Here is a 15,046-nt window from a genome sequence, read left to right as displayed (position 1 = left end):
TGTTGGCTTCCATAGCAACAGAACAAAACCTAAAGAGAACAAAAGCTTGCCTTGGTCTTTTCCTGGAGCATTCACCTGTTTTATCTGCTGGTTCTAGAAGTCTTTGAGAAGCTTCAAGCTATCACTTAGGAATGCACAGAAAACTGTAGTGAGGGCTAGATGTCTTCTACTAGGAATTGGATTCAATTAAAAGAACCTTACAAGGGCACTCACCGCTTACTGTACATTTGTGAAACCATTGAAAACATAGATGTGGTCTGGTTTCTCTGCCCCATCCCAATTATTTTATATCTGTCAGGCATATAACTGGGGAGAGGAAATGTGCCTGGAATTAAACTGCAATTTGAGTCCTCTGTTGTGGTATATCTGGGTCACACAGGAAACAAGCAGGTATTCTGGAATCAGAAGGCCTTTCCCATAGGAGCATACCCGTAAGGCAAATGCAAGTTGAGCACCAAACTATTCATCAGGGTGTCTTTAAATTTATTTATTTTGAACTGCATTTCCACCCCCCCCCCAAAAAAAAAATTTCCAAGCCCCCAACATAATTGAAGTTGGTTTCTTTCCAAGTAGTTACCATCATTTTCTGATGAGGAGGTGTCCAATCTCCCTCCCTGGGCTTACGCCCGCATTAGTACATAATGATTTTGAATGCCCTGTCAAAGCTGGCTTTTCACTATTAAGAGAACTGTACACATTCTGTTCCAGTTCAACATAAATCCCCTGCTTTGTTTCAGAACTGCAGCGCTGCAAAATAATTTTCTTTTGATTGCAATTTTCATTTTGAAATAACAGTGACAGAGGGAGCACCTGCAATAAGGGACCTTTTGAAAATGCTGTTTGGAGTAAATGAAGGAAAGAACCTTGAGGATAGTTCCCTTGACTTGTCACTCACAGCCCTGACTGCACATCAGAACATTTTGTAATGATGCTCCCAGGCTGTCACTATTTTCAGGTGGGATTCACTCACATCCGAGCAAATTAAGGCCACACAATTCAAGCAGAGTTAAAGCTCTTGCAAAACAAACTACTTTCTCCAAAAGATCAGACTTTTTGCAATAAGTCTACTCACCTCTCTTGGTGCAGCGGTGTTGCTGGACAGAAGAAGCTTCACTGGGGCCCTGACGGTGGAATTCAAACGGCAGTGCCCTTCCTGATAGGCGGAGAAGGCATATACCCCTGCAGCCTATCAGGAGCTGGATCTTAGCCTGCACCTGCATTGGCTACTGGGGATGCAGGCTGAGACGTGAGTGGAGCCAGGGGCGGAGCCAATGGAGCCGACGGTGGGCTTCCCTCGGATCCACCCCCTGCCCATTTAAGCAGCCCATACCTGGGGCACAGCCTGTTTGTTCCTGCGCTGGGTTTTCCTCCCATCCCGCCCACCCACTGTTTACACTGATAGGCAATGACTTTGCTGTGGCTACAGTGGTCCCTGTTCTTTACAGGGCCGGGTAGGAATTTGCCCACTAGGAATTTGCAATGGCACTGACCTAGTGGTTTTGCCTACCTCATAGCAGTTTGTCACAACTGGTTGAGCATTGAGGCAATCCCTTGTTTTGGATGGAGGGGAGGTTGCAGTCCCCGCCTGCCCCTCCAAACCCATTAAAGGGATCCGGGGGAGTGGTCATGTCCACGTGCCCAGGGGGGCAAGGCCAAAGGCACTCCCCCAGATGGCGGTCCCTGCGGGGGTCACCCTATTTGCTGTAAGTCTTCGGAACCCCTGCCTGGATTGACGACACGTCACTTCTGGCAGGCAGGCCAGAAGTATTTAGATTGCCCCATGCCCAAGCCAAACCTCTTTCATCTGTATTAAATAAAGTTGTGGCCTGTTTTGACCCAAAACCCCAGTCTGATTGGTCTCTTATTTATATGGGTTGGGGTATGGGAAGTCCAATGCATTGACCTGCAAGGGAAGTGGTGGGGAAATGGACTGCAAAGTGTTGGATAATACTTGCTTGATGCAATGTTGGGCTTGTCCACAACAGAGCTTACTGTGGGTTTGTGGCCCCTTGCAAGCTCATGAGGAATGTGCCCTGAGGACGGGAAGTGGGGAAGGCAGCAAACAGGTGGAAAAAATGGACACAACAACATTCTGGAATTGAAAATGGCCACCACAGTATTGATTACAGATGTAGGTAGGCATTGGCTTACGCATTGGGTATGTAGCCTGACTCAGCCTCCTGCCTGAAGTTGTTGATATGGGTTGTGCCTGGGTTAATGTCACTTCAAGATGCAGATCAACTAAGCTGCCCCCACCCCTGGCCACCATTGGACAGTTTATGGCCCGTCCACTCCCTATTTGGGCTTCAGGACAGAATCTTCCACTCAGACCCCTTTACCGGGTACACTGAGATATTGCAAGGGGATAATGCACCATCTCACACACCCATTCTGGGAATAGAGCAAGGATTCAAGGCAATGTCTTATCCACCACATGAGCTGGCCCCCACTTTGCTGGCTCGCCACCAAACCCACCTACAACTGCACAGACCCCAGTACACATCTAGCAACCAACACGCATTGTCGGCAGGTGATAAGTGCACACCATCCGGATGGTACAAGTCCTTTTTGACAAATGCAATGCCTGGGTGCCGTATGACTCTGCCACCCAGGTGCTCCGCACTGCTTGGTTCACCTTCCACAGGGCATGATTGATATGTGCAGGCTCCCTTGAGCCACGCCATTGATGTTGTTGCAGGAAATGCCCTTGGTCTGCCCCATGCCAATCTCCCTCCGAGTTGCAGCCTCATCACAGCCGTGTTGCCGCATCAAGGTCTGCCGCTGACTGTGCTGCTGACACTCTGTGCAACTGGCCAAAATATTACAGTGGCGGACCCTTGTAAATTTGGGTTTATATGCCACAAAAAATAATCCAAGAAGCTGGGGGTGGGGTGGGGGAGGCTTTCCACTTGTCCTGTGCTTTCCATGCACAGGTCTGAGTGGTTTTCTGTCTTCCCCACTGCTTTCCTGGGGAAAACACACTCTTTACCGCTGAATCGGAGCAAACGTTAATCCACGGGAAACCTGACTGACGTTTGCTCCAATTCAGCACCATAGGGCAGGTTTCCTCTGGGGGTGGGGATTTGCAGGAAAGTGAAAGTGTGGATGAGTCCTCAGTTAACCTGTCTGTAAAAGGGGAACAAAGCTGACAAAGTATTGCCAATTACTGTGACAACAGGATTACTGTAAAGACATGAGTTCAGAACTGCGAATGATGCTGCACCTATTAATCCGTGCCATCGTAAGGACAATGATACAAATTGAGTCAGGAGGAACAGAATACCCAGCAGGCTGTTCCTCCTCCCCCAAACAGCTTCATCCTAGTGAGGGACTGAGAGATGCTTTTAAAATGTGAAATTAATTAGCAAGGTTGTGCCCAGCTAAAGAGGATGTGAGGGGCTTAGTCTGAAGCATACATGGAAATGGCCAAAGCCAGCTGTAAGAAAGATGCTGTTAAGGAGCTTTTCTTCTTTATCTGCCTAATTTACCAGCTGACCAGACAAGGGCACTATTTAAATCAGAGAGGTGGCATGTACTTGCCACTCTGAGACTATGAACAAAAGGCAAGGCATTAAAAAACCTGATCTCGTTTTTTGACAGAATTACAAGCCTGGTAGATGAAGGGAATGCAGTGGATGTAGCCTACCTTGATTTCAGCAAGGCATTTGACAAGGTGCCCCATGATATTCTTGTAAAGAAGCTGGTAAAATGCGGTCTTGACTATGCTACCACTCAGTGGATTTGTAACTGGCTGACTGACCGAACCCAAAGGGTGCTCATCAATGGTTCCTCTTCATCCTGGAGAAGAGTGACTAGTGGGGTGCCACAGGGTTCTGTCTTGGGCCTGGTCTTATTCAACATCTTTATCAATGACTTGGATGATGGACTCAAGGGCATCCTGATCAAATCTGCAGATGACACCAAACTGGGAGGGGTGGCTAACACCCCAGAGGACAGGAACACACTTCAAAACAACCTTGACAGATTAGAGAACTGGGCCAAAACAAACAAGATGAATTTTAACAGGGAGAAATGTAAAGTATTGCACTTGGGCAAAAAAAATGAGAGGCACAAATACAAGATGGGTGACACCTGGCTTGAGAGCAGTACATGTGACAGAAATGAAAGACAGACTGAATGCCCCAATAGAGAATGAGGAGATAGTAGAAATTATAAAACAGATGAAAAAAGGGAAGGCACCAGGACCAGATGGATTTACAGCAACTTATTACAAAGAAATGAGGGACTCCCTGACGGTACCACTTAAAGAAGTTATGAATAATATTTTGAAACAACAGGACATACCAGAAACATGGAAAGAAGCCTTTATAACACTCATACCAAAACAAGACTCTGATCTCACACAAGTGAAGAACTATAGACCGATATCTCTGCTAAACACAGATTACAAGATTTTCTCGGGTATTTTGGCAACAAGATTTAAGAAGATATTGCAACAACATATCCATAAAGATCAAGCAGGTTTCATTCCTGGCAGACATATGAAGGACAATGTAAGAAATATAATAAATATTCTGGAATATTTGACTGCCAGTAATGAGAGACAAGCCGTTTTAATGTTTGTGGATGCAGAGAAAGCGTTTGATAATGTTTCATGGGAATTCATGTTGAAAAATTTGGAAATGATGGAAGTGGGAGAAGACTTTTATAACGGTATAAAGGCAATATATTCAGAACAGAGAGCTAAATTGATAGTAAATAATGTAATCACAGAGGATGTGAATATAAAGAAAGGTACAAGACAGGGATGCCCTCTCACCACTGTTATTCATTACGGTTCTGGAGGTCCTGCTTAGTTCTACTAGGCAAAATGAACTAATAAAGGGGGTAACAGTAGGTCAAAACCAATATAAAGTTAAAGCCTTTGCCGATGATCTGGTAATTACGGTGGAAGATCCGACAAGTAGTCTAAAAGAAGTTATAAAAGAAATTGATCAATTTGGAAGAGTGGCCGGATTTGTATTAAATAAGAGGAAAACTAAACTTATGGTGAAGAATTTGGACCAAAGTTTGATAGAAGTGCAAAGAGAAACAGAGATGGAAGTGGCAAAGAAGGTAAAATATTTAGGAATATGGTTAACCCAAAAAAACATTGACTTATTTCAAAACAATTATGTGACAACTTGGAACACTATTAAGAGAGACCTCGAAGCGTGGAGTAGGATGAAACTATCTTTTTGGGGCAGAATCTCTTCAATCAAGATGAGCGTGCTTCCAAAGATGTTGTTCTTATTTCAAATGATTCCAATAATTAAGGGGACAAAGATCTTCAGAGAGTGGCAAAGAATGATTTCAAAATATATCTGGCAGGGCAAAAAGCCACGAATACAATTTAAGTTACTAACTGATGCGAAAGAAAGAGGTGGCTTCGCCCTGCCAGACCTGAAACTTTATTATGAAGCATCTTGTCTCTGTTGGATAAAGGATTGGATAACACTAAAAGACAATAAGTTATTGGATCTGGAAGGGTTTGACAACAGGTTTGGCTGGCACGCCTACTTATGGTCGGGAAAGAAGAAAGTTAAATCGGTTATGATACATTGGGCCAGGGACTTTGGTTATAATATACAGTTAGCAGATTGGGAGAAGGTATGGAAGGAAAATATGAAATTCACTGCATGCATGACGATAAAGGAAAACATTATGAAAATGGTATATAGATGGTATATCACTCCCGTTAAATTAGCAAAAATGTATAAGACATGTAACAAATGTTGGAAATGTAAGGAAAGGGAAGGGTCATTTTATCATATGTGGTGGGAGTGTAAGAAAGTAAAAGGCTTCTGGGAAATGATATATAATGAGTTGAAAAAGATGTTTAAATATACGTTTGTGAAGAAACCAGAAGCCTTTTTGTTAGGAATTACAGGAAGAGAAATTAATAGAAGTGATTATAAACTTTTTCAATATGCAGTGACTGCGGCAAGAATTTTAATGGCTCAAAAATGGAAACAAGAAGAATTACCAACATTGGAAGAATGGAGACGGAAACTGATGGACTTTGCTGAATTAGATAAACTGACAGGAAAAATTAGATACCAAAAAGATCACAAGTTCACACAGGACTGGAGAAAGTTTACGATTTATCTGGAAAATATTTGTGATGAACAGACAACGCTAGTTGGATTTAAAGAGGCTTTGTGAGGAGAAAGGGTATTGTAAGAGGGAAAAGAGCTGTAAAGATTTATTAACTGGCAATACAATTACAAAGGAAATGTGAACTAAATTTAAAATTATGAGGATTGTGGAGGGAGCGGGGGGAAGTCCAGAAGAATTTTGTATTATAGTGGATACGAATGTGTTATTTAAATTTGTAAAAGAAAAATTTTCTTAAAAAATTAATAAAAAAAAAGAGAGCAGTACATGTGAAAAGGATCTAGGAGTCTTGGTTGACCACAAACTTTACATGAGCCAACAGTGTGACGCAGCAGCTTAAAAAGCCAATGCAATTCTGGGCTGCATCAATAGGAGTATAGCATCTAGATCAAGGGAAGTAATAGTGCCACTGTATTCTGCTCTGGTCAGACCTCACCTGGAGTACTGTGTCCAGTTCTGGGCACAACAGTTCAAGAAGGACACTGACAAACTGGAACGTGTCCAGAGGAGGGCAACCAAAATGGTCAAAGGCCTGGAAACGATGCCTTATGAGGAACGGCTTAGGGAGCTGGGCATGTTTAGCCTGGAGAAGAGGAGGTTAAGGGGTGATATGATAGCCATGTTCAAATATATAAAAGGATGTCACATAGAGGAGGGAGAAAGGTTGTTTTCTGCTGCTCCAGAGAAGCGGACACGGAGCAATGGATCCAAACTACAAGAAAGAAGATTCCACCTAAACATTAGAAAGAACTTCCTGACAGTAAGAGCTGTTCGACAGTGGAATTTGCTGCCAAGGAGTGTGGTGGAGTCTCCTTCTTTGGAGGTCTTTAAGCAGAGGCTTGACAACCATATGTCAGGAGTGCTCTGATGGTGTTTCCTGCTTGGCAGGGGGTTGGACTCGATGGCCCTTGTGGTCTCTTCCAACTCTATGATTCTATAATTCTATGATTCTATGAAAAAGCTTGTTCCTCAAAGCCATTTGTATTTATTTATTTATTATATCCACCACCACCCCTTTCTTCCTTCAGGGAGCATGGGATGGTTCTTTTACCTGCCCTTCTCATTTTATCCTCACAACTGGAATGGAGCAAGCAGGATGCATTGCTCTGTTGACCGAGAAAAGGCAGAAGGCCTGGCTCCTAGTATTTATAACAGCTCCTGGCCTTGTACACCTCTGTTTCTTTTGATACTCAAAAGAGAACTCTGAGGTTGAAGCAGTCTGTGACAGCTCACCAGCCAAATCCCCTGTTGCTTAAGGTTTTCCAAGACCAAGCAAAGCAAATCAGCAAGTCACTTCTACTAAAGATGTTTGGAAACCGTATCTTCAAAATTGTACATTTTGCTACTTCAAGCCCCACATATTTAGATTTCATGAATGTGTAAGGTTGTGTTTTTTTAATTTGCCCATCTTATTCTGAAAGCACCCAAAGAGCCTCAAAATTCAGTGCACATTAATAAAGTTCTTAGATGCAGTTACAAAAGCAGAGAACGTTAAGAAGCCCAGTGGGCAGAGAAGTTCCCAATTATTGTTGGGTACAATTTCAATATGCTTCAGCAAGCAAATATGCATAAACAAATAGGTACTTTACCTCATAAGCAGATATCACTGGAAACTGTGACAAGAGATATTGCAGCCTGGAGCTATAAATGGAAAAACTTGTATCTGCTCTAACTGGCTTTGAAACAAGTCCTAAGACCACCATATGGTGCTGAACCACTTAATTATATAATGAACCTGTTTAAATGGGAAATCTCCAAATGATCATACTGCGAGCAGAAAAAAAGACTGTGTATGTCATAGGGAAATCCTTCATTTTATTGCCTCCTGAAGTGAGTCCTCATTTTCTCCAGTAAGTGAAGAAGCAGTAACTCAGTAGAGTTTAATTTGCTCACCAAATCTTCAACACAACAAATTCTTTCACTATTTAGGGTTGATACAGAAAGCATCTGTTTTCTTCTCACCCAAAATGTGGGTTCTGCTAATGCAGGAACAGATTTGAGAGCCTGTTGAAAATCTGGCCCTCCTGTGGCAATCCGAGAACACAGCTGTCGTTTTATGTTTAAAACTGGTCACTCCACCTTTCCTAAATAATAATCCTTTGGCGTGGAAATAGAATCAATGCACATTATATGGTGCTCCATTCAGCAGTGTGGATGCAGAAGTTTATGGGTCATGCTAGCACATTCATCTCTGCAATTTAACAATTACAGATTGCCCACCTAGAACTGCTCGGTGGGGGAGATTGTAAGCAGCCCTACTGAAGCCAACAGGATGCTCCAGAATAAATTCAATTGTATATTCCATGAAGGTCATTCTTATTGTGTACTAGCATTGCCGAGATTTTGAGAAGAGGGCTATGCTGAATGTCCTGCTGGCATCTCTCTCCTCCCACCCGCAAAACAAGTGCTGAAACAGAGTTGAAATAAGTGTGTGTAAGCAATCTAACTGTTGAAGGATAAGAAAATACATGTTCTGTATATGATGCCTTACCTCCTGCTGGGTCAAAATTGAGGAGGACATCTTTGGAATCAGCCATGGACATTCAGAAAGAGTGGACCTCTAAAGGTTTGAATGGATCTGTTTCTGTGCTTGTGAGATGTGCCAAGCACCTAGGAGAATCTGAATGCTCTGTGGGACACTTTGCTCTGAACCACAGCAACACTGATGCTCCAGAGTGTACTGTTAGCAGCATACAGATGGAGGATGCCTCTGGGATGCTGCAAATCTGTCCTAGCCAATCAACGCTGAGCTCAGACCTCTCAATTTACTGGTAATTGGTAGAGTTTCTTTTGTTCAACAGGAGAATTATAATAAGCATGCTTATTAAAGGTAAAGGTATCCCTGCCCGTACGGGCCAGTCTTGACAGACTCTGGGGTTGTGCGCCCATCTCACTTAAGAGGCCAGGGGCCAGCGCTGTCCGGAGACACTTCCGGGTCACGTGGCCAGCGTGACATCGCTGCTCTGGCGAGCCAGAGCCGCACACGGAAACGCCGTTTACCTTCCCGCTGGTAAGCGGTCCCTATTTATCTACTTGCACCCGGAGGTGCTTTCGAACTGCTAGGTTGGCAGGCGCTGGGACCGAGCAGCGGGAGCGCACCCCGCCGCAGGGATTCGAACCGCCGACCTTTCGATCGGCAAGCCCTAGGTGCTGAGGCTTTAACCCACAGCGCCACCCGCGTCCCAAGCATGCTTATTAGGGCTTGGCAAATTGTTGTAGCGGTGACATAAAATTATATTGTTATGTACGTGTTTGTGTGGTGTTTTCAAAGCATATATCTTTCACTATGGCAGGCAATTCGTTCTTATGATACCTGAGAATGGAGAATCATTTGTGCTGTGCCTCCATCATATCACTTTTGTCAGGGGAGGGGCCCATAGCTCAACAGCAGAGCGATACATACAAGAGGCCACAGTGGCAGAGCTTGCACACAGAGGGCAATAGGATCATTTCCTGGCATCTCCAGTTAAAATAATGCCAGGTATTAGAGCTAGGAAAGACCACTGCCTGAAAGCCAAACTAGATGAGATATAACAACATAAGAAAGGGCTTGGTGGATCAGACCAAAGGCCTATCTAATTGAGTGTTCTGGCCAATCAGCAGCCTACAAGCAAGACGTGAGCACAATAGGCATGGGGGGTTAACTGTTTGTTCCCCACTGCAGTCTGATTCATGGACAGGGGGAGCATAATTATAAGTTGCAGCGGGAAGGAAAGCTCCCATTTGCAATCTGGCTGGAATGAGTGCATTGTTACGCTCCCTGAGCACTTTAGACTGTGTGGATTCAAGTAGCAAACCATGTGAAGGAAGAGACTACCAAACTTCAAGGTTATTTATGCCTCCATATCAGTATATGTGCAGAGCAATCCTGTGGATATTTATTGGAAGTAAGCCCCATTATATTCAGTGGAACTTACTCCCAGGCAATTGTGCAGAGGATTGATCCCAACTCATATGATTAGTTAAAAGTTTTGCTGTTGACTTTTGTGGGGAAAATATTTATTCCAACGTAAGTACGTGGACATTTGCAGTGCTCAGCTAGCAATATAATTTATTGTGCATTCCTTATTGGGTAATATGCTAGCATCTTTTAAACATGGCCTCCATCCAAAGGCTGAAAATAGTTACACATTCAGATACAGATTTCCTCCACCCAATCATCCAAGGCCAAATAGTGCTTTAATACCAGACTCGTCACTCAGCCAGATACCCCCCCCCCATTTAAAATTAATGTGCTTTTGTGCAAACATCCACTTTCAGATATGTTAACATTTCATTCTGTGTTAAGTAAACACGGCATGCCTCTTGGTACATGAAGTGAGTTTTTAGCCCCAACAGCAAATACATGCAAGCTTTGATTGCTTATGTACCACATTCAGAAGCCTGTGCGTGCTTCAGCAAGCTGACCCATTCTCTTCAACAGAACTAGCGGTTATAGGCATGATTTCCTTTAAGGCCACTGAGCTCTCTCATCCATTGGTTTGAATTTGAGGAGTTCCATGTGTGCATCAGAGCTCTGATCCTACAAAGAAATACTGGCCCCGGAATGTGTGCTTGTGATCATAGGTATGGCAGGTCACCCCCATCTATTTAATGCAAGATCCCGCAGAGAGGTACATGGCTCTGCTTCTGAGGACATTCAGAAACCTCTGAGCCATTCCTAGAACCTTGACAAGTCACAGAACTTCACAGATGAAGGAAAACTTCCCATTATGGTTTTAAAGCAGGGAAGGAGTGGTAGAAAAGCACCTGTGATCTAAATACGGAGGAAGCAATGCAGCATGCAACTAACGGTGTGTTCACATGACCGTGCAGTGAATCCCTCATCTCACCCTGTGCATTTCCAGGTCTTTGCTTCTAGCTGTTCACATCAGCACAACTTCATTAGTGTCAGATTCATTTCTATTTATGTACACACCAGGGGCACCGAGGGGACAGTTACGTCTTTACCCTATGTAAAGGTTTTTGTACCTCAGCTAGAGATGAACTGGAAATGGCTTAAGGACTTGAATCAGTGTGAAGCTTGTTTAAAAAAATAATGCATTGAACAGAAGTACTTTACAACATAACAGAGGATATATAAAACATTTTGGATAATGTTTTGTGAACACAGAATAAAAACCCAGCCCTGGGAACACACTGAGGGATGAATTATTTTGATTATTTAATTTCTATACTGCTTAATATATTAAAATATTTCTAAAATTGAAGCAACAACAGACAACTTGAAGCAAATATTACACAATTACATTATTAAAATATATTTATACAAAGTTACTTAAATATATATATAAATCAATATCAATTCATTTTCCTTCTGACGTTACCCTCCCTCTCAGCCTCTGAGTTCTCACCCAGGGACCAAGCAAACTTTTAGCTCACCCACCAAAGTCTCACAATAGAAGTTCCTGGAAACAGGGGACATCACCCTAGTCTCTCACTCTAGACTTGCTTTTCATGCTCAGGCCCAAGGTGGACAGGACTTCCTCAGGTTGTGTCCTACTTAGCTGGACTCCCCACACCCAGTTCCGGGTACAGCAAATTTGTTGAATTTCCCAGGGGGTCCAGAGGATAGGGAAAAAGGTTCCACTCCATTTACATCTCTTTCTCCACCCTCTGTCCTCTCCTCCTTCTCCATTGCACAGTAAACAGGAGAGTGAACACAGCCTAAGTTGTGTTGGCTTCAATCAGACTAAAAATGCTTAACTTTTGAGCATCTTGCCCATTATGAACGATGCACCATTTGAGCTGGCTGTTTATAACTTGAGCACAACCACTGCAGCCACATCCTAGTAAAATATATTGGCCTGTTCAAAATGTACTTCTTGCCACATCTGGCTTTGATAAAGAGTTGTGGGAATTCTCTTTCAAAGAGGCAGTGAATTCATGTTTTGTTTAATTAAGAGGTATCTGAATAGGGGCATTTCCACCTGATCCATTTGTGTGTGTGCTCGCACAGAAAGTCTGCATTTGTTTCTTATCTGTTGTACACAGTCCACATTCTTCCTTCAGGGGTCAGTTCACTTCTGCTGTGGGGATATCATATTTTCCCAGCACTCAAACTAAAATATTTTTTACCCTGGAAAACGAGACGCTTCTCCCCAGATACTAAATTCCTTGCTTTGGTTGCGGAAATGAGGAATGGGGTTCTGCCAGTGCAATAGACAAATTTATTATTCTGTGTGTGTGTGTATGGTGTGTCCAGCCATAATTCTGAAAAGGGAAGGGGAAAAGAGCAGCAAGGTATACCACACCACCTTGTGACCATTTCTTTATTCATTCATATATTCACTTGTCCATCCTTAATTCTTTAGAAGGTGTGTGCAGTGCTTTGCCTCTCTTGCTATGGAATGCACATCCAGCCTGGTTTTTTTAAGGGGTGAGCAACAGTTTAAGTTTCTCCAGCACACCAAAACCATTTAGTCCTCTCTTCTCCTATTTATATGCACATAGGACAGAATAAGGAACCTGGAGTCCTCCAGGTGTTGATGGACAATTTTTTAAATAATATTTTTGACATACAAGTTTTCCAATATACCCGACTTGCACAAAAACAACAGATTAAAAAAGAGAGAGTGTATGTCTGTGTGTGTTACTCTCAGCCATATCAGCAGCCACAAAGGAGCACCTCGCCAAGCAAGTATGGGGTGTGTTCATAGAAGACACTCAGCAAAATGTCACCATACAAATGTTAAAAACACACACACCATACAATGCAGTACATCCAGTTGGGTAACATGCAATTTTATATTGGATTCCCCCCCTCCCCAGCACCTCATTATCCATAGATCAGGAAAATATGAATTAAATGTATGGGGAGTGTACGGTAACACTTGGATGAGGATAATGTTGTGTGGATGACGTGTAAGACATGCACATATCACATCAATCAAGTCAACTTTAACCAGCCTTGTGTACACAGCTGCTATGAAGAGCCATTAGTGGCAATGCATTCCTCCATGTTTTCTGCTATCATTAATGTATGTCTCTGTCTGTTTGTCTTTCTCTGTCTACAGGTGGGATTGGCTGTCTTGGTCGAGACAGAGGACAGTCACGGCAATGTCTTGATGCAGTGGAGATCTATAACCCTGAAAGGAATTTTTGGAGAGATGGTCCTCCCATTCCCTATCCTCTTCTCTCCTTGAGAACTAACTCCACCTCTGCTGGTGCCGTGGAACGGAAGCTCTATGTCTGTGGGGGATTTCGTGGAGCAGGTACTGGTTAAATCCAAAGAGAATGTGGCTGTTTTTGTAATATGCATTAGGGGCCACCAAGGCATCTGAATACAAATTCCATCATCCTAAGAGATACAAGTTGGATCCTGACCAGGTTTTATAATCCCTTCATTCTTCTGATACTTGAATAAACTGAGCACCATGTCGCCTGTTCCCTTGGAACCAAACCTGAAGGGTGTTTTTATTTTCCCAAGCTTTTCAACCCTCTGTATGTTGCCTATGTCCTGGCTGGTGTTTGTTTTTCATGCTGCTGACTACTTTTATAAAGTTGGTACAGCAGGAGAATTTTAATCTCAGGTTCATAGTTTCGACCCCCCATTTGGGCAAAAGATTCCTGCATTGCAGGAGGTTGAACGAGATGATCCATGGGGTCCCTTCCAACTCTACAATTCATATATTCAAACACACACACACAAATCTAGGCAGAAAAAATGAGAATGTTGGTATAACAGAGTTCCCAGCAATATCTGTGGTTCAGCTTTCTCCTAGTGCCTCTTAAATGAGACCCCACCCTGTAGTTTATATTATTTCACCTGATGTGGCCTTGAGAACATGGCTCCGCAGCCATCCATCATGTATGTAGGGCTGGCCCTAGTATTAGGCAGGGTAAGCCTTATACAGCTGATTTTGGGTTTCATGAAAGGGCAGCCGATTGATAGATATTTAATTTAATATGGGCTGTATCCAATTAAGCAAGAACTTCCTCTACTTGTTTACCTGCTGAATGCGACAAAAACCCAGAATTGAATTTTTTTTGGGGGGGGTGCACAGGGAGATGTGTGTTCTATACAGCTTTACTGGAGTAGTGGGTGCCATTTGCTGCTCTCATCCCAGGCCTGTGTAGTGAGCATTGGTGTGTTTACACCAGAATGTTGAAAAAATCTGAATGCTTGCCTGCCCTTCAGCTTCTATATGTGGATCTTCACAGCTGTCGAAACTAAAAACAGCAATGCCCTTGGCCAGACTTCCACTCTAGTGTGCAATGTGTACTGTTCCCTATCCTTGATACCGCGCATGACTGCTTTCTTTGTTTTCATATATTCATGGAGCTTACAGGAGAATAAGCACTAAGGAAGCACAGAACAGGATTATCTTATCATTACTATTAAAGTCCCGAGAGAGATTTCATGTTCCCAAATAGTGAGAATAATACTGTCCCACTTGTGTAAAATCTGGTCCCTGTCTCACAAGGCCAGCCTCACTCACACACACCAGCACGCTAAGCATGGATTTTTCATTGTCATAGTAGCAGCTGTTGAACCAATCGGCATTCTTCGCTTCCTAACTCATCAGCATACTTGGATACGATTGGTTAAAAATATTTTGTCAGGCGGCTTCAGGCATGCAGTCTTCTCATACTGTTTTCTTTCTCTGCCCACCCCCCGGCTGCCAAATACACCTAGGTCTTAAGTACATCAAACATGTATTCCCACCTGACACAGCTGCTGCTGCCACAGTTCCTTTCACAAGGAAAACGCCGGCAGACAGATACATTATCTAGCACTAATGAATGTCAAGTCAGGTTAATTACTTCCCAGATTCTCTGCTTAGGAACACCACAAAACATGCATCCATCTTTTATGTGACAGTAGTTCCAGCTGGGCTAGGTTTGAGTTGTTATATCACTTCATTTTAAAGCTCTGTGTTCTGGATTCTATTCAAAACTAACCCTTCTTCCCACTGCCATTCTTTAA

General features: G+C 43.2%; 1 protein-coding gene across 2 annotated transcripts in view; it reads left to right on the top strand.

Annotated features, from left to right (window-relative positions):
• Nucleotides 1–15,046, top strand: part of KBTBD12 (kelch repeat and BTB domain containing 12) — a 76,762-nt gene that overhangs the window by 39,184 nt on the left and 22,532 nt on the right. Inside the window, exon 5 of one of the 2 annotated variants that reach the window (XM_079964549.1) lies at nucleotides 13,134–13,331. In XM_079964549.1, coding sequence (XP_079820675.1) covers nucleotides 13,134–13,331 — 198 coding nt within the window. Of the gene's footprint in view, nucleotides 1–795; nucleotides 1,182–13,133; nucleotides 13,332–15,046 lie in introns of those variants that run through there. The other variant, XM_079964550.1, reaches the window with a different exon arrangement.

This window comes from Podarcis cretensis, assembly GCF_951804945.1.
Source record: "Podarcis cretensis genome assembly, chromosome: 2".
Classification (NCBI taxonomy): domain Eukaryota; kingdom Metazoa; phylum Chordata; class Lepidosauria; order Squamata; family Lacertidae; genus Podarcis; species Podarcis cretensis.
This window is presented reverse-complemented; position numbering and strand designations above follow the sequence as displayed.